The sequence below is a fragment of the Fistularia commersonii genome, chromosome 22 (genome assembly GCF_037954325.1).
Source record: "Fistularia commersonii isolate RoL2024-O1a breed Wild chromosome 22, RoL_Fcom_v1.0, whole genome shotgun sequence".
NCBI classification, from domain to species: Eukaryota; Metazoa; Chordata; class Actinopteri; order Syngnathiformes; family Fistulariidae; genus Fistularia; species Fistularia commersonii.
The window spans coordinates 7921765-7949431 of record NC_141305.1 but is presented as its reverse complement, the minus strand read 5'-3'; the positions used below and the strand labels follow the sequence as shown (position 1 = coordinate 7949431).

The following is a 27667-nucleotide window of genomic DNA, read 5'->3' as shown; positions in this document are numbered from 1 at the left end:
CGTGTATGCAAAGTACACACTTTGAGTAAAAGTACTTAGTTACTGTGCATTGCTGTAGATTCCTCTGTTCATTTCTCGCATTCAATTCAAATTTCACTGCCATAAATGTGTGTGTGTGTGTGCGTGTGTGTAGGTGCATATGTGTGTTCACGCGTCGCTCACACCACCCGTGACCCGCTCGTCCGCAAACCCCGCCCACTAACCCCGCCCCTTCCTTACGTCACCCGTTCAAATACGCGCGCAGCATCCCGCACGTCCCGCACTCGCACTCCGAGCAGCCGCCCGAACATAACCCAGAACGCACGGCGCGGGGACGCACGTCGCATCTCCTCCGCATCTCCTTCCTCTCCTTCTCCTTCTTCTTCTTCTTCTTCTTCTTTTGCGTTCCCGTCCCGCAAAACCCGCTCCACGCATGTCTTACCCGCAGGAGAGGCGTCCGCGGCTCACTTTTTATTTTCGGCCCCAAAAAAAGCGCGCCGCGGCTCGGACGGAGCGGAAGTGAAGAAGGAGGTAAGAAGCTCCGACTTCCTGCCTCTCCACAGACAAACACACTTGTTATTATCATTATTATTATTATTATTATTATTATTACTATTACTATTAGGATTATTAGAGATTTGTTGCGCGTACCTGTGCCGGTGCGGGTACGCGCCTCTTACTGTACTAGCCCGCTTCTCATCCAGTCCTACTTTATTCTTCTTTCTCTCTTTTTTTTTTTTATTTTTTTTTATTTTTCTGACAGTAAATCGTTTTGAATTAATTTAAATGCTCCGTCACGCACGTCCCGCGTACGGTCTGCGGGATGCCGCTGCCTGAACTTTGAGGATGAGACGTGACACACTGAAGAATCTGGAGATTATTATGATTATTATTATTGTTATTATGATTATTATCATCATAATTATTACTACCGCTACCACTAGTTATTATTGTTAATAATATCCAATATTTTATTGATGTATAATAAAACATCCTGATCAGATGATTGGCGTTTGCTCACATCAGGGAATAAAATGTACCGGTGACGGTGTGAGTGACTGATTCACACACACACACACACACACACACACACACACACACACACACACACACACACACACACACACACACACACACACACACACACACACACACACACACACACACACACACACACACACACACGCGCGCACACGGTCTAAAATGGAGGGACACGACCGATATGCCATCGTGAATCCAGATTTGGCAAGAACTGATTAAAAAAAAAAAGATAGAAAAAAACAAAGAAATAAATAATTATCAGAATCGAAAAATCTGGAATTAAATTATCCTGGGGCGGTCTAATCCTGAAAAAAAAAAAAAGACCAAAAAAAAGTCGAAATATTGGGGAAGTGACAACATTCTATAGAATCAAATCCTCCGAATCACTTCAGTTGGATTGATGTAAAAATGTAAATGTATACATATATATATATATATATATATATGTATATATATATATCGAAGCTGGATCGTTGAGAGGGAGTATATCAATATATTGATCGAAAATCAATTGCTGTGGAATGTGAAAGGTTTACCATGATGAGCTAGTGATGAAGGTTAGAACTGCAATGACCGACTAAGTCTTGCGGATAGGAGAGTGATGAGGGGCTGGAGAGGTGGCAGCGGGAGGTGTAATTACAGATTCATTACACGGTTAGAAGCAAAAGTCAGACCTTTGCTTTGAATGGATCCGCCGAGACGTGCGAGTGTGTTCCTCCAAGAGAAGAAATGCTTGCGCTCAGCTCTCCCCTGCTCTTGCGCCTGCACTTCCTCACGCCTCCTCCAGAGGTGTGTGTGTCCACGCCTCCAGGCCGGCGCCTCACTTGGGGCTCCAATACAGCTGCTGCATGTGGACCACCTGGGCCCTGATTGATGTGTGTGTGTGTGTGTGGAGGGGGAGGGGGTGCAGAAACTGGCACGTCCGCCGAGATTCCTTCAGTCTTGGTTGTGAAGAGAGAGAGAGATAGATAGATGAGGGAGGGTGACGGAGAGAAAAGAGTGCCTGTATGTCTGGGAGCTTGTTTGGGAGGATTAGAAAACACTATGCTGGATGTTATTATTTGTAGGCTGGGTGGGGGAGGGGTTATTGGCTCATAAATAAAGTTATTCTTATTCTTATTCTTATTAGAATCGTTTTTAGACGGACGGGGTTCATCAAATGCCTCAGGCCATAGAGGTACTTTGATTAACTCCACAAGTACCTTGATGAACAGCTGATATACTTTGATTTTCAGTAAAAAAGTAGTTCAGTTGACTGCCAAGATTAATTTCAGTTTATCTATAGAAATACTTCAGTGTACCAAAAGAAATAATTCAATATTCCTTTACAAAATTTGCAAGAGTACCAAAAGGAAATACTTCAATGTACCAACAGGAAAAAGTGAATTTACCTTCAGAAATTCTTCAGTGTACCAAAACAAATACTTCAATGCAAGTGAAATATGTCAGTGTACCTGCAGAAACTCTTCAGTGTACCAAAGGAAATTACATTACATTTACTGCTAAATACATTACAGTCATTTAGCAGACACTTTTATCCAAAGCTACTTACAAAAAAATGCAATTCAAACAAAAAATTGCAACAAAATAAATACTTCAATTAACAAACAGATTCATAGCAAAGTACCAAAAGAAAACGTTCAGTATTCCTAAAGAAATATGTCAATGTATCAAAAGAAATATTTCAATATTGCAATATAAAATTGTCAGTGTACCAAAAGAGCTGCTTCAGCATACCTGAAGAAATACTCATTTTACCAAAAAACATATATCAGTATATCAACAGAAATAGCTCAGCATACGAACAGATTTAAACCAATATACATAACAGAAAGATGTCAATTACCAACAGAAATACTCTAGTTTACCAACAGATCCAAGTCAATGTACCAATAGAAGTACTTCATCGTACCAAAACAAATACTTCAATGGAAAAGAGATTTACGACAACGTACCATCAGAAACATTTCAATTTGCCAACATAAATATGTCAAGATTCCAATGGAAATACTCTCATTTACCAACCGATTCATGTTATGCAAAGGCAGAAATACTTCAATGCACCAACAGAAATAACTCAATTTACCAACAGAAATACTTGAACGTGCCAACAGAAATTATTTTGTCTATCAAGAGAAGTACGTCAACGTACCAACAGAAATGCCTCAATTTCCAAACAGAACATTCCAACATACAATTATCACGGTTGATGCTTTAAGCACTGAATGAGTCATTAATGGTATATAGCTGGTTGCGAATAAAACCCAGACACCTAAACCTGAACCCATTCAATCAGTATCCCGGTGCTCAATTTGAACCTTTATTACCACTTTACTTTAGCTCGATATTATTCAGAGAGAAAAGTGTGAGCGGGAGGAAACCAGAGGCTCTTGAGAATTTCTGTGAAAAAAGGACAATCAGACAGTCAGAATCAAAGAGCACCTTTGGGGGATTCAAGGAATCACTGCTGCCATCAGTCATTCTCTGTGAGCGCTCATATTTTAACTCCTTAAACTTTAGTGTGTGTGAATTTTAATTTTCCTCTTGATATACGTTTTTTAATTAGCAGAACTCACTAAGATCTACGTGGGTTATTACCAAAGAGGATCTTGATGCTAAAGGGGTAAAGATCAAAATCTTCAGTTAAGAATAAGAATAAAAATAATAAGAATAACTTTATTATCCTGAAGGAAATTGTTATGCCAGAGTTACAAGAAAAATTTAACAATAATAAATAATAGTAGAAAATTGTATCAACAGTAAAAAAAAAAAAAAGGGAGAATAAGAAATACAAATAAACTATAAAGTGTCTTAAGTAACAAGTGAAAACTATAAAGTGTCTTAAGTAACAAGTGAAAGATAAGGAGTGCACAAGAATATGAAAAAATATTGTACATGTAGCTGTTATGAAATATTGCACAAACTTCATTTGAAGTAATTATTGATGTTTGCAATCATGGATTGTCGTAAGTAGCTGTAGCAAGCTAACAGGATATATCTGTCTGAGGATGAAAACATCGGTGTCCTTTTTTGGGGGCAGAGACAAACAAACAAATGCTCTGACTTTAAAGAATTCCTAGAATTTTACCAGAGGGCCGTGGTAATATTTTGCTTATGTCAACGGTTTGGTGCTCGCGGTTCTTGGCAGCTAAGTTCTAAGGGTCTCCAAGACTCAGGCTAGTTAGCGGCTAGCAGTTCCACATGCTAAAAACTCTTAAACCAGTCATCACTCTTGGGGATGCTAGCAGAGTTTGACTTTCAAGGTCCTGTACTCAACCTTGGACAGATTTTTCTTGTTATTTCCCCCCAAATCTACTTTTTTTGTCTCCTCGCCCCCTATTCTGCATCTTTGGATGGCCCTTAATTTTACATACCAGGAAGTAGACAGCAGGCTAGACCAGGGGTGGGCAAACTACGGGCCGCGGGCCACATCCGGCCCGTTGGTCTTTCTAATCCGGCCGGCCAAAGATTGGTACAGAATTCATACTTGATGTGAATGATTGAATGATTGGATCAATGAATGTGGGAGCTCAAACAGGAGGTTATTTCATTTTTGGAGCTACTTGAGAACACTTGAGAATTTTCCTGAGCTGACAGACACACATTGGCTTCGTGATTTAGCCTTTACTGCTGACATACTGATACACATGAATGAGTTGGATGTGAAGCTACAAGGGAAAAACTGGTTTGTGCATGAAATGCAAGCAAACGACAGAGCCTTCAAAACCAAGCTGGTTTCATTTTCAAAGCAAATGTCAGACGAGTCTGATGTGTACTGTTAACAAATGTGTTTTTTTTTATTTTTTATATGTATTATATCTTGTGATGACCTGGCCCGTCTGTCAAATTTTAAAAGTCACTGCAGCCCCTGAGCCAAAAAGTTTGCTAGACACAAAACAGGAAGTCATTCCTCTGTTGTCAAGCCCCTCTAGTTTTTTTTTCCAGGAAACGCGCCTCAAGCGGTTGATAGAAAGCATTCCGAGAAAACAAAAAAAAATGAATCCTCAAAACAAATCTTGACAATCAGGTTGGAGAAGATGATTGGCCAGTTGGTGGTGCCCACTCAACTTGGTGTAAAAGAAAACAAAAACAATTAAAATGCAACATTGGTTTTGCATTTCATCGCTTGCAAACCGCCATTCATCCATTGGCGGATTATTGGAGGTTGGACGGGGCGGGCCAGGTGGTGCTGATTGCTGACGTTTACAAGATATGAGGCCAAGCAAGGTAACTTGTCTGAGATATCGTAAGCGATGTTGGGGTCTAAACATCCTGGCTGGTTGGACATAAGGCTCTGCGTACAGCAAGAATTGGGATATGGACTAAACTCAGCACCTTCACCCAACTTTGGACAACAAACTGATTTGGTTTGGAGACACTGACCTTTTTATTTTGTTTTACGTTACCGGTGGACAACGGCGGCCTGGCAGCCAACCAACACAAAGCCTGACTGAGGTCCGACATCATCTTGAGTCGTAAGACCCAGGTCTGGCTTTTTGATTCGGGGATCTGGAGTAGACTGTCCTTCCTGCTTCTTTATTCAGTGCCTTCTTCCCGGCACGTCCCCAAACCCAAGCACCATCGTGCGATCACCCCTCCCCCAAATATTATCTCCAATGTAAACAACATTACAATCATCGGGTTTCTCATCCTCACTCTAATCGACAGCCAACGCGTGCGTCGCCTTGCCACAAAAACGCCTGCGCTCCCGAATTGTTTTTGAGGCAAGAGGCCAAAGGGGACGTTTTAGGGATTTTGAACCGGAGTTTTTTTTTTTTTTTTACGCTCCATGACGTCTTCGACTACTCATTTCTCAGCGGAACGCAACAGATTGATGAGGAGTTCTTTCAGCTGAGGTGAATGCACCTTGTCCGTCTAAAGCCCCCGTGGAACAAAACACATTACTTCCTGTTTGTTTGTGCTCCCGGCTCTACGGGGAAGATGGGGGATGTAACAAACCTCATTATTTCTGCTCGTCTGCGGCGAAATGGGATGGGGCCATTTCGGCGGATAGACGTTGAAGCGGCTAGAAAAAAAAAGTGTTTCATCTCCATCGTCGTCCCTTTGTTCTGAATCTCACGCGCAGGAGAGAAATTGAATCTGCTTCAAGGGTTGCCGGGCACTGCAGGGAAACCTAAAAGCTGGGATTCTTAATCGTACTGTTGAGTTTCTGTTTAAGATCTGGTGGCTGCTCACTGGATTTCACCCATGAGTCAGATCTTCCGACGACAGCACGCGGAACCAAGAGGTCAAAACAATGGCCAAAGAACAAACTTTTTTTTGAGTCTAGCATTTCTTGTGCTCAATCTGCTATTCCTGTGTTTATCCGGGTCGACTACAGCGCCACCTGGTGGAGGCGGCGCAAATGGGAGTAGAAAAAGGTTAACAACCTCCTCCTTTTGACACACGGAAAAGCAGGTTCCGATGTTCTTCATCCTGTCGCTTAGGCTAAGCCTTACCCCGTCATACGGGGGGGGAAACTCATCTTCTATCGCGACCTAATTCCTTCCGTCACGTGATACTATGTGTGTGAGCACCGGTGAGAGTCGGAAGATAAGGGGACGGCGAAATGAGAGCTTTGCTTTCCGGCTCATCTCCTCGGAACAAGGAAGTCTGTTATAGGAGGCGAGGTTTTGCACGTTGTCAGAATGAATTGTGAAGTAGTGATGGCCAAGTCATGGCGAAAAAAAAATCATCTCCTGTTATTGTTCTTTCATCCGTTCATGATCGACGCCACCTCTCCGGAGCCACCGAGCCAATCCCAGCTGGCACGGGTGGCGGGGTTTAACCTGGACGGATCGACTCTCCGTCGCAGGACCGGCGGCCAATCAAAGGGCTTCAATGATTTTGGATGGAGAACCCAATCAAAAAGCTTGTAACCATGAGGCAGCACAGCTACCTAATGCATCACCGTGCACAAGCCTCATACTTTCATTATCATCCAACCAAACCTCCTGAGATGTTCTCATTAGCATGCTAACCTGCAAATGCAACACTGCCGGAGAACCTGGTGTTTCTCTAGCTTGTCCGCTGCATATCAGTCACTTCTTTTTACTAGTACTTTGTCTGATCATTTGTAAAATTACACCGAGCAGGATGTGTTATCGAGTTAGGGTCACGTAAGAAAAATGTATAAAATACAACAGAGCGTCGTCGGCCAATGGAACAGGACTGGGAGCACGCCGACGGATCTTCTGACGGATGTTCACCCCATCATTAAGACACGAGTGAATGAATTCTTTAACAAAAGATGCTAATTGTCTCGGCGCAGTTTCTAGTCACCTGGCAACACAGTCGCTAATAAAACAAGATAGAAGTCAGTCCCTGCTTGTTTCTCACAGCAACCAGAGAATGGAAATTCACATTGATGGGGGGGAAGTACAACAGTCGTGGAGAGGCACAGAGTGCACTCTTTGTCTTTCGATCAGTCGCATTGCGACTCATCAACAAAATTATCTAGACTTTCAAATCTGGTCGGCTCTTGGAAGCCTTTCGCCTGACAGCTCTGGGTTTATATAATTCAACACAGCGGCCTCTTTTTACAGGCCTACCGAGAAAACTCTGAATCTTCTTGTAGGACAGGCTCGACCCGGAGCTCGGTTAACGTCCCCTGCGGCGAGGAGCCGAGGCGAGTCGAGTCAATAAAATCCGCTACAATCAGTGAAGCAACACTTCCTCCTCTTCTTCTCGTTCAGGGGTCGCCATAGCGAATCATCTGCCTCCGACTAAACACGTACGGCTAAATGTTTTTATGGTTCTTGCATGCCGTCCCCTTTTTTATTTTCACACAGGAGAGAAAAAAAAAACAAGCCTTTGCCTGTTTTTGGTCCTCCGTCTCTCTGATGGTGTTTGATTAGAAAGCTACCTGAGGGCGAGTTACTCCACAGAGTACTTCTTTTCCCTTTTAACAAGGATGACAGAAGCTCAGGCTCAATGGCAGTTCAGAGGTGGCGCCCTCCCCTCCCTCGTGGCCCAGCGAGGATTGCCCCTTAGCAGACTTGACCATGTGATCCCGCTCACACCATTTTGTGTTCTCAGGTTTAAGATGAACGAGGAACCAGAGAACAACTCAACTCATGCCTACGAAAACTGGACATTATACAATTCCTCGGGGGCGCCGGCGCTGGCCCAGAGTAACATCACCTATGTGGGATTTTACCTCCACCAGCCGTCCACGGCGGCCATCTTCATCGTGTCCTACCTACTGATATTCCTGGTGTGCATGGTGGGGAACGGACTTGTATGCTTCATTGTCCTGCGGAGCAAAAACATGCGGACTGTCACCAACCTCTTCATCCTGAACCTGGCCGTGAGCGACCTACTGGTGGGAATCTTCTGCATGCCAACAACGTTGCTCGACAACATCATTACAGGTGAGTGTTACATATCGTCGAAGCTACAGTTCGCATATACGGTGATGTAATCCCTTTAGCACCTCCAGATAAATCTCAATGATATTTTGGGTTTTGCCCCAGAGAATTAATACTATTTGTCGATACCTTGACTTTCTATCCATTGTCCCTCCCTGCCCAGAGGGTGAGCTTTGAGCTGCACAATGCCAAGGATCGACCCGCCACCTCTGTTCTGCCCTCTGGCAGCAGAGAAAAACAGGGGCTCATGGGGCCTCATTACATCCGGTAATGAATATTAGTGGTGTGTCCGCAAGAGAGCAACAGACATGGAGCAAGAAGTGTCCGCTGTCAGATCTGAGGGCGTTGCCGTCCAGAAATGTTGCTGATGATAATCTTGAAGAGGCCCTTCTATCCTTGTTGACTGCAACCACGCGCTTGTTCTGATGAACCCGATTTTTTGTTTATATACATCACTGGACGCGCACAATGATACAGTGTACCGTGGTTTGGGAATGGACTACATCCCAAACAAATCCATATATGGACAGTATTCCTGAACAGAAAGAGCCCTTGGTACACATACTAAATTTGTGGTGGTCACTGTGATGGTCCTTGAAGGGAACAGCTTAAAGATCAAGAATAAGAGTTTGCTGGATGATATGGCAAGAATGGTCTGTTCCATCCTGAAGAGCAAAGAGTTAGGAACAGATTCATCCATTTCCTGTTCTTTCTTAGGGTTGGGCTCACAGCGGGTGTGCGCTTGGTGAGCGCGCACCTGCCGCAGATTGCTGTGCAATGGGAGCAAACGGCTGGACCCATTTGGTGGCAATCAGTGAGGGCTTGAAAGCCAGAGATTTCAGCCCCACTGGCTGCCGGGTCATTCGCTCTTTCCCCGTCACCTGAGCCATCTCACGATGCTAATTCCACTCTGTCTACCCCATTCGCTCCTTCTCTGCGGCGGTGTAAACCCATGCATCTTGCCAGGCCAACACCTCCCTCCGCCAACCCCAAACCAGGCTTCCTGTTCCTGCCCGGTATTCCCCTGCCTCTTCGTTCCCAGCGTTCCTCTGCCTGTTCCTGACCAGGTTTCTTCCCTTGTTGATGTATGCCAGCGCCTTTTTGCCTGGCCACCCGTGACCCGACCGGGCTTCCCCGGTCAGTGTATGCTTGTGCCTTCCACCTAGCTACCCGTCCCCAACTGGGCATCTTCTGCATCGATGTATGCTAGCGCCTTCTGCCTAGTCGCCTGCTCCTGCCCTGCGCCCGTCTACCCGGTCTGCATGTTCCTGTTCACCTAGTCTAAGTAAACTTGTAGTTTTGAACACTGTATGTTTTGGTGCAGAGTCCTGTTTCTGCCCGTGGGTCCTACTTCGAAATCCATAACACTTTCTTTACAAAATCACCTGAACCCTTCTGGTGTTTAAACCAGCTTGGATGTCGAAATAAAGCACTACCATTCTGTCATTAGAATTAGTTAAATGCCTGAATGTGTAATTTGATTCTGAAACTTCTGTTTCTACGTCCAGGTCATTTTGAATTCTTTTGCCCTCTTCTTGTAGTTTGATTGTTTAAACATAACAATCCCAGTTTCATACAAATACAAGTGTACACTAGCTGAGGTTGCGCACCTCAATTGGACGCACAATGTGAGTCAGGCGGCCATGATGGATGTTGTTTCTTTTCTAACGAAAATTGTTCGACTGTGGTTTCAACCATTTGGATTTGCCAAAAAGCCACCAGTCTGTTTCCCTTTTTTTTTGTAGTGCCGTGTTTGGCTTTTCTTTATCTACACAGAAACAGATTTTTTTTTTTAAATGAAAAGACCACAATTTGTGGCACTTAGGAAGGGTAAGGGTATGCGGCAGCTGAAGGACAGACTTGGAGCTGAAACTGTCAGCCATGCCGACACGCTCCCTATGCTCTGGGATCAAACCCAGCTTTTTCTTTCCCCTTTTCTATCGCTTCGCTGATTTGACTTGACAGCTGGGTCTCGGCAACGCCAAGTTCACAGCGGAGAGAATCTCTAGGCGCGACCGTAGGGACTGGGCAGCATGTTGACATCCCTCGTGGCGGGTGATGCCCACTGGTGGCCACTTAGCTGTTAAAGGAACATTTTCCATTTGTCACCATGGTTACCGATGTCGGAAAGACTTGGAGTTCATGCTAACTAGCGGATATTTAAAGACCGCGCTTTTTAAAGATGCTACATGATTAGCCAAACCACCTGAACGCATCACGTCTACCAGAGAGGCAGTTTCGTGGGTAAACAAACCAGGATGAAAAACAGCGAGGTGTCGCTGTTGTTTGTTTTTTTTCTCTCCTCAACTAATATTTGCTTTTCTCAGGCTGAAACAAAATACCAAATAAAATACAAAATACATTTAATCTGGCACATCTATGACTGTGCAAAATATAACAAGGTTGAATCAACTGTTTGAATCAACTGAATGATGAAACAATCGGGTATACTTAAAAAAAAGGGTGACTGTAAATCAAATACGTGGCCTTTTCATACGTCCAGAGATCCATTATGATCGGGTTTAATGATTGAGAACCTTATTACACACTAATTATAAGCCTTGGTGGGAGCAGACGCGCTGAGGAGAACTGCCTAATCAGCCATCTTTGTCCAAATTGGACACGAGTCCCGGCTTCATGCTGAGTTTTCCCATTAAACCCCCCACCTCTCCTCCTCCGCCACCAATGTGAGGACATTTCTAACACAAAAGGGTCAACCAAATGTGCCAATTATGAGCCTGGAGTCTAGAGATGATCCTGAAAAAAATTGACATACGCAGCAAAAAGAGAACTTCTTCGCTCAGGCACTCAATGAAGAATCGTTTTATCTTGAGGAGGGGCGTTCTGCAAGCGAGGCAAGACATCTCATGCTGATAATAGCAGCTAGCAGCTAATGGCTAGATGAGAAAATGGTGGCTTTCACTGCCAAACCCTGCTATTGTTGCCAACTCCAACTCCATCATTGAACTACAGCTCCCATCCCATTGATATATTTACAAATCGCCATTTGTAAAGCTATCAGCAATGACTAATAAGAAAATCAAAAATCATCGATCAGATGCCGAGGTAGTTATGTGGTATCGTAAGTTGGATTTTGAAGTCTTATTCAAGGCGAGTGTGTGTGTGTGTGTGTTTTGAATGGTCAATATTCTCATATGTTTTGAGGACTACAAAATGTCGGAAATCCAGTGATGTGGAGAAGTCTTCCAGTATTTGCTCTCATGCTCGAGCAGCTTTTGGCCAGATGGTGGCGCAAAACAGACGACTTTATTATCAGGATGTCAGAAAAACAACGGATGCTAAATCTCATGGCAATACGTCAAAATGCGAATTTGAGCCAAATGCATGAAGAAATCCTGTAATATTTTTGTTTTTTTCACCAATGCCGCAGCTGTTCATTCAACCAAACTGTGCGACAGAGGAACGCCAATCAAATAAAAAAAAAAAAAGAAACAACAACAATCCCTCCTCTCCCGCTGTGGTTGTGCTCCCGGCACGACGCTTGTCACTTCCTGGAATCAGAGCAGAAGAAGCGCTAAAGGAAAGCAAATAATAGGGACGGGAAGCAAAGAGTTCAAATACACCCCTCAACCCTCAGGAGAAAAGACAATTTCTAGTGTGGTGAGATGGAAGCTAGCTGCCCCCCCTCGGTAGTTTGGAGGCAGATGCCACTTCCTATCTGACAGCATCGCTGCAAGCAAGTGGCCCCCGGAGGAGGCTTTAAGCAGTGTGTGTGTGTGTGTGTGTGTGTGTGAGATGTTGCGGTCCTTTCTCAGCTAAAAAGGTCCAGAATGAGGTTAAGCTATCCTTCTCTGCCGTGTGGGCAGGTTCGTTTGTCTCTTTGCTTGACTGTCGGGATTTGGTTACGCGTGTTTTTAGTCAACATTACGTTTTAGAACAATCGTGGGATCGGCGTTTCTCGTAGCTCAAAACCACCAGATTTTTGATTTTTGTTTAATATTGAGGAGAAACAGCTAAAAAAAATACAGCGGGACCTTGACTTCCGAGTTTTGTGAGATACCAGACGTCGGTCAGATGATTTATTTTTGCTTTGTGTTACGAGCTAAGCTGAGTTAGGAGCGAGCAGGAAGGGCGTTCGACAACACTGTCCGTGAAGCGGCGTTCAAAACCAGTCAGACACGCCGGCAGCCACTCGGTAGCCCAGTGAAAATCATGGAAAAACATGAGCGACTTGTGCGTGTTGTCGATTCGTTCTAGAGAGAGTACTGGCATTCACCCCATTGCTAAATTTAGTTTAGCATTAAAGTATAGCACAGTGTCCAAGCTACATTTAGCAATACATTGTAGCTTTAAATGTATAGCGAGTCAGGTAAGTAAAGCAATCTAGCACAAAATAAAAAACTCCCCCAACCTCCTCTACCATCACCTCCTCTTCACCCGAGCTTAATGGTATATACTTAATAAAACTAGTTTATTTCTTTGCCTTTCATTGTGTATTATTGCATTTCATATGTTATTTGTTATTAATCCAGTTATCTTATTTCAAATGGGAACAGATCAATTGCATTTCACTTCATTTTAATGGAGAAATTTCATTTTCATGAGCTCAGTCTAGGGATGAACTCAATTAATTCAACTCGTAAGTCAAAGAGAAGAAGCATAAAGGCGGCCCGTTTGGCTTTCGGTGGACGGCAATGGTGTGAAGGTAATAATCAGAGTGGCGGGTCTCCTTCATGCCGCTAATGAGAATTGGGTTAAACAGAAGGGGTCTCAAGGTTACGTTAGCTTTCTAGAAGCCGGTTGCGTGTCGGAAGAGGAGTGCCATCATCTCACCCGCCATCTGAGTAATCGCACTTAGAGAGACTTCAATCGAAGGGTTTTTGTTTGCTCGTTTTTGTCTGTTTGAGAGGCTGCGGAGAGCGGCCAGACAAGGAGAAGAAAGGCAGCGCGCGGCTCGAGTGTCCGTCGAGGAGGGGGTCTGAGGAGCAGCTGCTCGCTCCGAAGAGCACAAATCACCCTTCTTTTCCTTCATGACGCTCATTAGCACAAAACACGAAAAGCATTTTCAACAGGATGCCACAACGCTGAATTAAAACTCAAAATCGGGACCCCATCGGGACCTCGATATTTGGTCTGATGGTTATATTCCCAGAACAAGGCCGACTTTTCGGTAGGGTACGATGTAGCAGATCTGGCTAATTACCCCTTGGGCTGCAGGGGGTTGGGCTGATGGCTAATGAGACGCACGTAAAGGACACCCAAAAGACAAACTCGGTGGAAAGAGGAGGGTTTGATAGGGACGGCGTGACATTTTGCGTGATCTGGAATAATCATAGCGGCGTGAAAAGAAAAATCAGGATGGCAACTAGGAAATTATCAGAACCCGCTGAAGGGGTTTGAAGTATTTTAATTAACAAATAGCCAGACGGCATCCAGGGGCGCCGAGTCTAACAACTGTTGGTAGAGCTACACATGAATGGCTATGGGATGGCGCTTAAGATAACATAAGACTGACTGTATCGATGCCATGACAGAAAAAAATTAAATAGCCACGTTAGCGTTACAGTGTCAACAAAAAAGTATTCAAATAGCAATAATAGAAAGACTATGCACATACAAGGCTATGGATACAAATAAACAAAAACAATGTACACCATATCCAATCGAATACAAAAATATAAAAAGGGTAAATATGTGCAGGGAACGGTTATAAAATCATTGGTGTACAGTAGAAGTGGGTCATAAAAATGAAATGAAAATAATATATATAATAATATGAATTTATTGTTATCATCATTATATTCAATAAAAGTGATGTAAATATGAATATTGTACAAGAGCAGTATCAACACTGTGCTACATTCGAAGAAACTTATTTAAGATATGGACAAGATATGGAATAGTCTGGATTTTTATAGCCAAATCCATCCAATCTGGAATGAGAGGGGGAATAAAATAGAGCCACGCCCAGGGTTCCCATTCTATTCTTGCATAACAGACGAGCTAAGTCATCCCGCCAAATGCCATTGTGATGACGGAGTCACTTTTAAACCCGCTAGCATTCTCTCACAAAGCAGTTGAGAGAAAAATGATTAGACAGGCTTTTCCAGGACATTATTTTCCCTTATATTTACCATGAATGGCAAACTGGTCAATCATTTTCCATGTTTTCCAAAATGCTTGGGATGCATTTTGTGGATCCCCCCCCCCTATTTTCAGCAGAAAATGGTCTGAATAGATCGGTCATTTGAATCGGGTCAATCAATATACTGATGAGTTCAAGTCGACCGTCTGTAACCGTGTTATGACAGGCACAGTTTTGGATGTGGCTGTATTCCATTAGTGTGTATTGTATTAACTGGGTTATAATTCCGCCTACCTCGAACATTCCCTCCCCACTTGAACAGAAACCTTTTTTTCTCTCTTAAATTGGAAGAGGTCAATTTGCCAATGAGCTAATCCGTCCCATGGGGCCCGTAGAGGTTCATTACGCTCTCTGGTTCAGACGGATAACCCTTGCCTCCTCCGGCCAGGTGACTAGATAAGGATTAGCGGGCGCTCCTGGGGGTTTGGGCCCGAGAGCCGAGAAAGAAAACCCCCAAATCTCCTGTTTTACTCGAGATCTTCCCGGCTGCTGAACGGGATGATAAAACGATTCACCTTGAAAATCCAAATACTTCTTTGTAGAGAAGGATCATGGGTGATCAAACAAACTCCACCACATAACGTCTCATCTTTGTCACCTTTTTTTTTATTCCAAAGGTCACATCTTTGACACCCTGTCAACTTTTCTTTGTTTTTGTTTGTCGCTAATTGGCAAGCCCACGATTGTGAGCCACATCGGCGCCAATCATCCAAAGCGCGATTTTGCCGGTTAGTTCTGACACGGCTAATGGTTCTTCTGACTTCGGAAAGGTCGCCACCCGCTGTGAACCAACGCCAGATAACGGCAGAGGACCGAGGCACATTTGCCTCTATTTGATTTGCTAATTTGACCAGAAAAGATGACATGTAATAACAGACAGGAAGTGAGTCCCATCACAGCGTTAAGAGATGACTGGCACGGTATCTGGAATCATATTCTATGATTCAGATTCAAAAATTACAGCTACGAGCTAAATATCACCAGCCGTGCAAAACGTAGGTGGAACGCCATTCAGCATTGGGCTGACGGGCGGAAGTTAAACTCCAATTTAACCATAACCAGATCCCATCAACGCATCTGCAGCTCGCCACCGACAACGATGATCGATTCCTGCATCCCATCCCACCCCATCAGTCAGATACAAAATCATGGAAAAACATTGCACGCGTGTGTAAAGACTGGATTCGGTGTATTAAAATCAATGTACCCTGCAGTTATGTCTAACCTTGCCTCCCCCCCAACATGTTACATATGCTGAATTTTCCTTTCCTGTCAACAGGATGGCCTTTCGGAAGCCTGGTCTGCAAAATGAGTGGCATGGTCCAAGGGATATCTGTATCGGCGTCTGTCTTCACCTTGGTCGCAATCGCCGTTGACAGGTATGCTGTGTCTGTGTGCGCACAAACACACACATACACACACAAACACACACACAGGGCGCAGACTCAATTCCCATTTCCAGTACGATTCAGACTTTAAGGGTCTGATGTAGGAAAATTCCTTTTTTCTGCTGCTGATGTTGTTCGACGTCATTTCTATGCAGATGACACTACTCTATCTTCTACCTTCCTCTTGGGATGAATTATCAGAATCAGAATCATTTTTATTTATCCCCAAGGGGCAATTGGGGGACTCAAATTCTGAACATCAAAATAAAGTATAATACATTTCTGTGCAGAACTGTGAAATTTGTGCCATCGGTAAGAGAATGCAAGGTAAGCTTATGTAACCTTTTTTTTTTTTTTTTTTTGACATATACATATAAACTTAACAGATATAAATATAGAGATGTTTTTACCAGGCACAAAAACATTAAGAAAAAGACTTTCTTTTAGCCCAAGGCAGTTGGAAAAGTACTGCAGGGTAACAATAGGCGGTTAGCATGCTAATGAAATATCATTCCAAAGTCTTGGATTTAAAATAATGGAAGTTAAGATTTTTTGCACGGTGGTGCAGTGGCTGGATGTACAGATGCTTCCTTATTCGGTCTGTATGTTTTCCCCTGACTGCCTTGGTTCTCCGGGTTCTCCATCTTCCTCTTACAGTCCTAAAATTTCTTCGTAGATTTGAATCACATTTGAATGTCTCTATTTGTGGCCCCGTGATTGACAGGTGACTCCGTGATTTACGTGACAACTGCAGGAGAATGAAAGAATATAATTTTCATTCATTTCATTCATTCATACCCATGACACGAGTGCAATGAAAAAAAGGGACTCCTGTATTTTGTAGATACATTTCATTGTACCAGTAAACTCCAACTAAAATGCTGCTGTGCAATTTTGTCAGACACTGCATCCAAACACAATTCAGTTGCGGAGTGGGAAAACTGCAATGACTAAGAGTTTGCGATGGCTTGCCAGAATGCAACGGCGAGAAGGAAGGAGTAAAAGATCAGGAGATAGACCGGGCCAGTGTTAGCGTTACATTTCCGCATTGTGAGCCGATATCGAACAGGAAATTACCCCAAAATCCGCGTAGCTTTTCGTTTTGGATTTGCATCGGAACACGTATCAGCCTGATTGCAGAGCTTCACCCTCCGACCCCTCCCGCGGTCATCTTTTCAACGGCCCCTACCGCCTCACCAGCAGTGTTCAGGCGGCCATTGTTCATCCTGCTGAGTCACGAAACCAGCGGCGGAGTTGCTGACTGCGGAGCCGAGGGTGGATGGAGTCAGGGGAGATAAGAGGGTGGCAGCAGCTCCTTAAGCCAAAAAAAGTGACAGAATTAGCATCCCACCATCCCAGACACTGGAAGTGTAAGGCATTGCTGCCGCAACTTGAATCAGCAGCTGCATCTTTGTCCCCGACAGATGGGCGAAACTGCAAAGAGCCGCAAAGCCGAGCTGTAAAACGGTCAGCAATCGGCTCAATTTGGACTTGAACCGCTTAAAGCGTGAAAGGCCTCTGGGTTTCGTCCGTTTCGACAGGCGCGTCACATGCCACACCTTGCACTGCCATGGGATCGTAGCATAGTCTCACAACAAGGGCGGAAATTGACAAATTGTTTAGTTTGTTTTTCCTAGTTGACCATATTGTCCCCCCAGCTTCAATTAGACATCCCAACGCCACAGCACCGTGAAGTGTCAGCTACCCTGTTGAAGGTTCCAGCTATAATAGCTAATTGATAATTAGCCCCATGCCAGTTGGACAGCTGACATCTTAAAATCTGACAAATGTAACTTAAAAGTATGAGGGGATTACAACCGAAGAAGATCCAATCACTTCATTATTCATTTTTCAATTACAAAAATGTTCTGTAAAACTAAAAATCAGTGAAGTCCTGCGAGGCTCTGCTCCAGGTGCAGCTATAAAACAGGCAAGGGAGGCCCAGCACATAATACCTGTAGTTTAAAGATGTTAAGCACATGCTGCTGGGACTCTGCTTTATGTAAATCAAATGTTTTATTTACGGCATTTCAGATCTTTTATTTATGTTTGACTTGAGTGAAGGTCTAATACAGTATAACAGCCAACGCACGCACGCATGCGCGCACGTACACACAAGATAGAATGTGTGAGATACTAATTTGCTGAGACATCTGAACATAAACACGTCCCTCCATGCATTTTATATTTTCCCATCTTGCTGCACAAATATACCACTCCACCCCCTTCCAACCTTTAACCACCCCATCACTTCATTTATCAGTGCTTAACAGAGGAAGAAGAAAGAAAGTAGGTGTGCATCGAGCTGGGAGGATTTAAGAGGCTGGTTTTCGCAAATTTAATTTCAGTGGACTGAAGAGAGAAGACGGGAGTACGGGAACATGCAGTGCAGGGTCAAGGTAGAGGTAGCAAAGGGCAAAAAAAGGGCACATGATGACTTGTATGCTAGATTGGACAGTAAGGAGGGAGAAAACAGGTAGGCAAAACAGAGATAATGACGGGAAGGACGTGCAGCAGGTTTGGGTGAATAAAGACGGAGAGGTTGAAGAATTGATAGGTGCCAGATGAGTGATGGGAAGATGAAAAGTGTTGGGCCCGCGGATTGCAAGGCTAAAGAACGTTGACCTTTGAGCCTCACTGGTTCTCATTGGCCTATTTTCCTTGGTCTTCGCCATTTGCTCCTTCCCCCCGGGGGTGCAAACCTGTGCTTCCTGCGGGGCCAACCACCTCCCTTGTCGGTGTATGCTAGCACCATTTTCCTGGCCCATTCTGACCCGACCAGGCTGCCCCCATCGGTGTATGCTTGTGTTAGGCTTCTTGTTCCTGCTCAGGTTTCCTCCTCTTGCCAGGCGCCCATGTCCCTTGTCTTCCCTTGTCGGTGTACGCCAATGCTGCCCTCCTGGTCGCCTATCTCGAACCCGGCTTTCTCCCATCGGTGTATCCTAGCACTTTCCACCTAGCCACCCGTCGCCAACCTCGTTGGTACACGCTTGCACCTTTCGCCTCGTTACCTTCTCCTGCCCTGCGTCCCCCTTCCTGATCTGCTGTACCTGTTCAGTGATCTAATTAAAGTTGCTTTTTTTCTAATCCAGTCTGTCTTGGTGTGAAGCCCTGTGTCTGTGTGTGGATTCTACTTCCAAAATCTGTAGGAAAAAAAAAAAGCGTACCGTAAATTCTGGACTATAGAGCGCACCTACTAATTTAAAAAAAAAAAAAAAAAAAATTACATTAATAAGCCGCACTTGTCTATAAGCCACAGGTGTCCCCATTGAAACATGAGATATTAATGCAGCAAGAAGTTAAAGGAAAGATTTGTTGAAAACTTTTAATTAAATAAATGATGGTAACATCTAAAACTACTTGTACATAACAAATGCTTTTTTTTACAGAACAGATACCGCACTAACGTGTAGCACCTTTATCTCCTTCTTCGATAGCCAGACCGTTTGCGTTCAACATGCCTTTTTCATGATAGGGGTGTGTGCAAAAATTATAGTAAAAGCAAGTGGGTTTTCCGAAACGGTCTCATTTGTCCGCTGTGACGGTGCTGGCAGAAGGAAGCTCTCGTAATTACCCAATAAAAATCCATAAATTAGCCGCATCATTGTAAAAGCCGTAGCTCTCAAAAAGTAACGGCTTATATGCCATAATTTACGGTACTAATGATTGAGGACAATGAAAAAGAGAAAAGGGTAGAAGAGATGACTATAGTGGACAACAGAGTAGCAGAGATTAGTAAAGGTGAGGTGGAGATTACTAGAGGAGGAGGATTTTAACTACTTAGGGTCAACAGTCCAGAGCAACGGGTGTGTGATAAAGCGGTAGAGGGTGGAGAAAGATAAAACTATCACACAGAATTAAAAATAAGGTGTAGAAGACGCTGGTGAGAACAGCGACTTTTCTGGTTTGGAGACAGTTGGGTTGAGGAAAAGGCCGAGTTGGAGGCAGTGGATGATGGATAGGATCAGGAAAGAATCCATCAGAGGGACAAGTTAGATAAAGTCAGACTGAGAAGACTTGGACATGTACAGATGAGGGAAAGAGAAGATCTCGCTGGAAGGAAGGGCTGGAGGAGGACCGGATAGATTTATGGATGGACATGAAGTGCGTGAGAGGAGAATACAGAGGGGAGGGTTAGACGGAGGCAGATGTTTGCCAGATCCCGCCATCTATCACACATTTTTCACACCAGAACACAATTCTTTGGGGTTTATATAGATGCTTCAGTGAATGTTAAATATTTAATCCATGTGATTAAATCATTCACCATTTTGGCAGCGCTGACCGGCGTGTTCCGTGTCGCTTCTACGCCCATCCGAGCGTGGGGGCGCCCACAGAAGATATTACTGCCTTCACATTTTTGAAATGTTAATGAGGCCATTGTTTTGATTATTTGTCTTTTCCGATCATGCGCACATTTCCTTTATCAAATTCAAGTAATAAACAACTTGATCTCACCAATCGTTGATATTTGCTCTTCCATTTGAGGAATTTGAAAATGAACTGTTCATGCAATTACAAAGCAGTTAGTTAAATGGGATTTGCAGTAAATTATTGTAAGCATTATATCTAGCTAATAATGGAAAGTAAACAATGTATTTAGAACGTGAGGTCAAAAAAAAAAAACAAGGATATCTTCAAGCACAGACTCTTTGTACTATTGGTGACACCTGAGTAGTACACAGTTCCAGTAATACTCAACTGGGTTCTTCTTCTGTTTGCATAAGTGACAGTATCTGGTACTTTTTTAGTACCTGGTCTGGTTAGTTGAGCCAATTCTAAAACGCTGGCCTCCGACTGGCCGGAGATTATCATCACTGAGTGCGCCGCTCGACTCAATAATTAAAAGTGCCATTTCTCTTACAGTGTAACCAGTGTAATAATGTAAAAAAAAAAAAAAAAATTTGTTTAATCTATAACAGTGTGTGCTGAAAAGCGACTATGTAATTTTTTTACAACATTGATCGATGTGTTGTTGTTTTCTTTCTTTCTTTTAAGTTAAGCAGAATGATGTATAGACTGGATATATAATGTCTTTGTATGAAGACAGGGGGGTCGCAAATGTGGAACCCTGGAACAACCTGATTTACGGAGCCCATTTTTTCTTTAATGTTCTTATAAGTTGAACGTACCGACTCTAAAATCCACTTATTTTGAAGCCTTTGGTGAAACAGCGATGTATTTCTTCATCATTTTTTATTTATCCAGTAACCCGACAGCAGTTCGGGGCACACAAAAATAATTTTAAAAATGGGTTTATAATTCATAAGATGGCTTGCTGAGTTACTTTGCTGTTCCAAAATACAACAACAAACATAAAGATGTTAGATTACCCTTAGCTTTTGTTATTGACTGTCTCTAATATGGTCATTTATCACCATGAAATGAGATGTGTTAATAACCATTATCTTCCTTTTAGAAACCATACGCAGGGGATAACGTCGCATTTAAGATGTCATAGTCGCCGGCGTGGAAATAAACCACACGTTGTTGCCTCTGGGATGTAACACACCGATCTCACTCGTAAACACCACTTCTGTCTCCCGGTCTGTCACGCCACTGCTCCGGCGGTGGCCTCAGAGTGCCAGCTCAGTTGCAAAGCCTTCCACAAATTAGGCGGTTTCACAGCCCCTCCGGCTGCACGCTGGGAGTCGGGAGTTAACGCTCTTTACACAACTACTAATCAGCCGAGAATATATTGAAACTGAAACGCATGAATCACGGGGTATGTCTTTTTTTTCTCTGATCCCTCAAGAGCGTGAATCATTTCCCCAAATTAGCCTGCAAGCTAGCACCGCGTTAAACTGGAAATGTATCAAGTGTACTTTATTTCTGCCTTTAAGCCCTCCGACACTCGAATTATTTTTCCCGTGCAAGGCGGGCGGGCGGAGGGAGGCGGATGCGCGGCAAGCAAATTATGCAGTTGAGCTAACATGTACACGTCAGCAATCTGGGACTCTTAGCGCGGTATTTCTAAATTTTAGCAAATAATTTATTATAATCCTTCATAGCCACATTTTCCCTTGCTAGCACTGCCAATGGCAGGGGTCAACAACCCTCAACACTCAGAGATATTATTTTCCCACAGAACAGAAAACAGGGGGATTCAAAAAACCCTTTTTGACATCTAAAATTAAGATTACATTTTTTTTTTTTCCCCTTGATGCTATAAATATAGAGTGTTGCATTTATGAAATCAATGAACTACAACAGAGTGAAATAAATTCAATTTCTCTTGCAACAAAAACATTTTGAACTCCAAAAACAAAAAATAGAGGTTGGAAGGTTATGTTCAAATAAAATATTAAACGTATTTATGAAATACAAAGCCAAACTGATATCATCTCCCTGCAGCAAATCAAAAATGCTGTCTGTTTCCGTGTACCATCATTGTTTTGTCACGTGTACTAGAGCGTACAGTCAGCTGTCAGTGTGAATATAAAAAAACAACAACAACTGCTTTCACTGAACATGGCAGGATATATATTTACAAATGATACAGTTAATATTTCTATTTTACTTTGTTTTTGCTTCTGAACCTCAGGGCGCAGTGTCTGCACATCCGGGCTGTAACAGCTCAATAAATGGTGTTGCCGGCAGGTGTCACCCATCGGCCATTATGGCACATATTTTGCACAACAACAAAATAAGAATGATTTGTTTTAATGTTACAGGATCAGCTTGATTTTTAAAGTTTAGAATTACAATAAAATAATTAAGAAAAGATAATAAAATTGTATTAAATACTGAGTTGACCCCTGGCCAATAGCATTAATGCTGTGGGCAGGGCTTACCTTAGGCCTCTAAATAGAACAACAACAGCCCACTAGCTAACGTGAATGCTAAAGGGCACTTGGTACATTCCTGTTGTTCTACCGGAGTGACTTTGAGTGGCTTTTGCTTTGAGTGATTCATCAATTCATAAAAAAAAAAAAAAAGTGCTGTTGTATCGAGTACCATTTAGCAGTGGAGAAGAGAGTGTGCAGGAGCTAATGGACAATGAATGAGCTAACAGGCTCCATCCCACTCTTCATTGTTCAAGCCATGATCCAAACATAATATTGCAAAAAAAATTGATAAATTTACTGCCAAATGAATGAATTCTTAGTATGAGGAATTCATAATTATAAGTTACTAGGTGGAACAGTGTCACAATGGTTCGCGCTTCTGAGTCACAGCAAAAAGATCCCTGGTTCAAGTATGGCTTTGGCATCACCTTTTCAGAGTCAAATCCCAAAAAATTGTACCTCTGTCCCCAACTAATGACACCCCAGTTAGTGCAAGAAATCCCTTCAACCTATTTTCTGTCGATCAACTCTTTCATTTGCAAAACAAGCCATCATAACCTAGACCTGCCCACAACCCTGGTGGTTATATTGAGAAACTTCCCGTAGGCCAGTTGAACTGAAGAAGCCTCTCGAGTAAGGGGTGAAAGGTCTTCAACTTCTGGTCAAGTTACCACCATGAGAAGATTTGGACAAAAATTATGACCGGGGGCCTTCCTGTGTAGGATTTGCATGTCCTCCAGGTTTCCTACCAAAGTCCAAAAATATGCAGAAGGTTTATTGGAGACCCTAAATTGCCCATTTGTGGGAATGAATACGTGAATGTTTGTATGTCTCTGTATGTGGCCCTGTTCAGGGTGAACCCAAATCCTAATGACAGAGGTATAGAAAAAAGATCTCAAAAGACGTTTCCCCACATTTTCGCAGATTCAGGTGCATCGTCTACCCCTTCAAGCAGAAGCTGACGATTTCCACCGCCACCTTGATCATCGTCATCATCTGGGTCCTGGCCATTTCCATCATGTGCCCCTCCGGCGTGATGCTGCAAGTGACCAAGGAGCAAACCATCCGGGTGCTGCTGGGCTACGACAACAAGACCAGTCCCTTCTACTGGTGCCGAGAGAACTGGCCCAACCAGGAGATGCGAAAAATCTACACCACTGTGCTGTTCGCAAACATCTACCTGGCCCCGCTGTCGCTCATCGTCATCATGTACGCCCGCATCGGTATTACGCTTTTCAAGACGGAGGTCCCGACGGGTGGCAAGCCGGGACACGACAACCGCCACAACGTGTCGAAGAAGAAGCAGAGGGTGATCAAGATGCTCCTGATCGTGGCGCTGCTTTTCATCCTCTCCTGGCTGCCCCTGTGGACTCTGATGATGCTGAGCGACTACGCCCGGCTGACAGAGCAGCAGTACAGGATCATCAACATATACATCTACCCCTTCGCTCACTGGCTGGCCTTTTTCAACAGCAGCGTCAACCCCATCATCTACGGCTTCTTCAATGAGAACTTCCGCGGCGGGTTCCAGGCCGTGTTCAAGTTCAGCCTGTGCACTGCCGACGGGCAGCGGAGGAAGACCTACTCCCACAGGCTGCAGGCCAACTCTGTCCTGCCGGCTAACAACGTGCAGACCTCCCTGGAGCCCATTTCCCTCAACAGCCTGGAAAAGAACAGCTCCCGGCGGGTCAACCACGTCACCGAGCAGGACTTGGTCATGGAGGACCTGGAGAAAGCGTCCTGCAGCAGCGGCGGCGTCACCGTGGTGTCCATCTGAGAGGGCAGACGCTCTCCGGGAGACGACAAGAAGGACGTTTGGTAGCACGTACACCGATGTTCTCAAATGAGTGCCAAAAGAGAAACGAAAAGAATGACTACGAATAAAAGACAAAACGGGGTTCTTTGCTCTTCAAGCCAGTGCTAAAAGTCCACGCAGGAAGCTACCTCAGTGGGTTTGCTCCCTTGAATTTGAATTCAAAAAGAAAACCTAGTTGTCAATCAATACTTCGTATCTTTTAAGGGTGAAAAAAAAAAAGATTTTTCACGAAGTATGTCGACGATGAAGTGGTGAACAACGCCGGGGAGGCGGGCGGATCTCTGCGGCCCTCTGTGGGTCCAGTGCTTTATGAACACCCAGGACGGGCGGCCGTGCAATGAATATGGATAACAGGCATGTTGCTAATGCCCTGCAAATAGGTGTGTTACTAAGTGGCGCTGGCCCGCCTTTTAAAGAAGTTTTTGTATAAATGTATAAAACGTGCTTCGGGCACGTAAAAATACTGTGAACTGGTGTTTTCAAAGCAGATTTTAGAAGGTCACATGGTTTATTATGATCATCAGGACAAATGGCAGGTTGGACGGAACCCATATGACACTTCTGTCTGCAGTACAACAACTCAGTATAACCATTCCACATAACAGCAATACCTCTGCACGCAGGCACTTTATTTATTTAAATCATAAATCATGTCAATAAAATCACCATTCGACATTAAATTAACGTTGGAAGAATTTAGAGGTCGAAATTCCGCTGCGAGTAGATGGTGTTTTGACAAGTATCTAAATATCTGCTGCTCGTCTTGAGTTAGCAGCCCAGACTTTAATTTTCCTCTGGTCACGCTAGCACGGTTCCACATATCGTGGGTGAGATGTACTCCGCTTCCACTTCTCAGAGCTGTTTGGCTTCATTTACCGTTTCAGCAAACTAAGAACAGATGTATTTCTGATAACATAAAAAAATAATGGAGATACATAAACGCGATTAAAATTTGACAAGGCTGGGAATGAACCATTAGCATGTGACCGGCCAAGGAGGAAAACAATGGATGTGATAATTTATTGTTAAAATCATGCACAAAATTACACTGATGCAACACAATTGTAATCAGCCTAGTTTACCGGGTGAGGTGTTAAAGCTAGTAATGGAGTCCAAACTGCAGAAAATTATTCATTTCGGCAAATAATGGATTTGAATTTAAGACACTCACTTTGAAAAGTTGCCAGTTTATTACGCCATGTGTCAAAATTTAGCTTAGCGTTGTTACCCCAAGTTGGGGACAAGTTTGTTCCTTTTCTCCCACAAACTGCAAAAAAAACCTGTGCACATTTCAATGTCATTCCTGGAGTGTCAGCAGAGGAAAAAATATAAATACCATATTCCCACTTACTGCGCTTGTGCAAAAATTAACATCCAGTTGTTGCAAACTAGCATTCACATCTGTGATAGCTATGTAAATGTCTGTACTGTCAAAGAGTCATTATGGTTGAATTATTAAGTATTGAAAATTTATATTATATCATATTCAAACATCTTTTAAGCAAAATATTACTAAGACTATAAATTAAAGACACGGCATTCACCGCGGGAGCTGGCGCAACTTTTGTTTACTGCTTTGAAAATGTGATGGAAAAATCTTTCACCGCTCATAAAATCAATGTCACCATCCGTCCGGAGGGAACGTGACAAAGACGAAATCCGTGGGAGGCGGAGACGGGAACCTTGACTCACCAGACAAAAAAATTGTCCGAGGCGAGCGGACGGGACGTGGATGTTGGCGGTGGTATGTCACCTCACCGGGCACTCTGACATTAATGCGCCGCGGGAACAGGTCCCAAGGCGGAGAATGCAAGGAAAAGGAAAAAATGAAATTGAGATTTGAGGTCGACTGCCGGGTCGGTCCAACATCAGATCCAGAAATGTCAAATGGGTTGAATTTTTCTTATTTTTTTTAAAAAGTGATTTTTCTAGAATCAGAATTAGACAAACTGGTAACTCTTTAAGATAAGATACGATAAGATAAACTTTGCTGAGCCCCATACGGGAAATTACTTTGTCACAGCAGCGTAACAGCTATGTCAAAAATGAATATGAATATAAATAGAGGGACAGTTAGAAGACAGAAGACAACAACAATTAAATAGACGGCAGGGAGAATAACAACAGCAGCAATGAGAAGAATAAAATAAATAAACTAAAATAGAAAGGATGTGTGCGGGCTGGGACCAACAAGGATAATAAAGACAGCAGAGTCAGGGCATGACATGTGAATGGATGAGGTACTAATGGGATGAGGGAGTGAGGTTGTGTTAGCACAGCTGCACCTCAGGCTGGTCAGAGTTGTGTGCCATCCAGACTGCCAGACGACCATGGTTGCAAAGGTTCTGCACCGGGTTGGGATAAACCGTTGCCCATCTGGTGGTTCTAGTTGCTCCACTCAACAAAACTTGTGATCATTTATACATGTTCGGGTTCCCCCCGTCCCCCAAACGGCGTTACTTACACGAGCGAAACGCATGAAATTCAATAAATCCCGGCGGCAATGTTCCCCCGGTTTATTGAATGTGTCAGAAATGTACCCGCAAACTTTTTCAAGTTTTTATTCTGAAATCTGCTTTGTGAATGCACATGTTGCGATGCTAGATCGCGGGCCTGCTTTGAATGTTTCTTGAATTCTCAGATTATCAAAACAGCTATTTTAATGTTAATTCCTGTTTTCAATTTTTTTCTTTTAAATAAAAAAGGCTCTTTTTTTGGTTAAGGAATCCTGTAGGGTTGACTAATACGATGAAAATATAACAGTAAACTCCTCGTAGCCTTCAGCAAGGCATCAAATCATTAAAAAAAGATGGAAAACAGGGGGGTCCCGAAGGTCATCGCATCCTGTTTAGCTCAAAATATGAATATATATTAAAAAAGTCGACCGACCATTAATATAACCACAAAGAAAAAATCAAAACATTGACAGAGTGACACCAGGAAGTGAACGTCCTTGGTTCACTTTGACAACCATCGAGGCCCATGGTTATTTATTTTATTTTTTTTTTGTGTTGCGTGTTCTTGCAAAATACGAAGAAGATGACAAACGTCAAGTTCCAACCTCGACTTCGTTATGGCGTTAAAAAGGAGATGGTGTTTATTTGCTGAGTGCTATTCGCCACACTACTTCCTGTTTGTCCTCTGGCAGGTCGGTATCACCAGAGCCACCGACCCCCCAA

The 27667-nt window shown here is 43.5% G+C and overlaps 1 protein-coding gene across 1 annotated transcript; it reads left to right on the top strand.

The window, feature by feature from the left end:
* Positions 1 to 272: 272 nt before the first annotated feature.
* npffr2a (neuropeptide FF receptor 2a) lies at positions 273 to 26436 on the top strand. Its single transcript, XM_086169626.1, has 4 exons — positions 273 to 510; positions 8059 to 8393; positions 15776 to 15875; positions 23597 to 26436. Exons 2-4 carry the CDS (start codon positions 8066 to 8068, stop codon positions 24447 to 24449), a joined length of 1281 nt encoding a protein of 426 aa, XP_086025752.1. The 5' UTR covers positions 273 to 510; positions 8059 to 8065; the 3' UTR covers positions 24450 to 26436.
* Positions 26437 to 27667: the final 1231 nt, after the last annotated feature.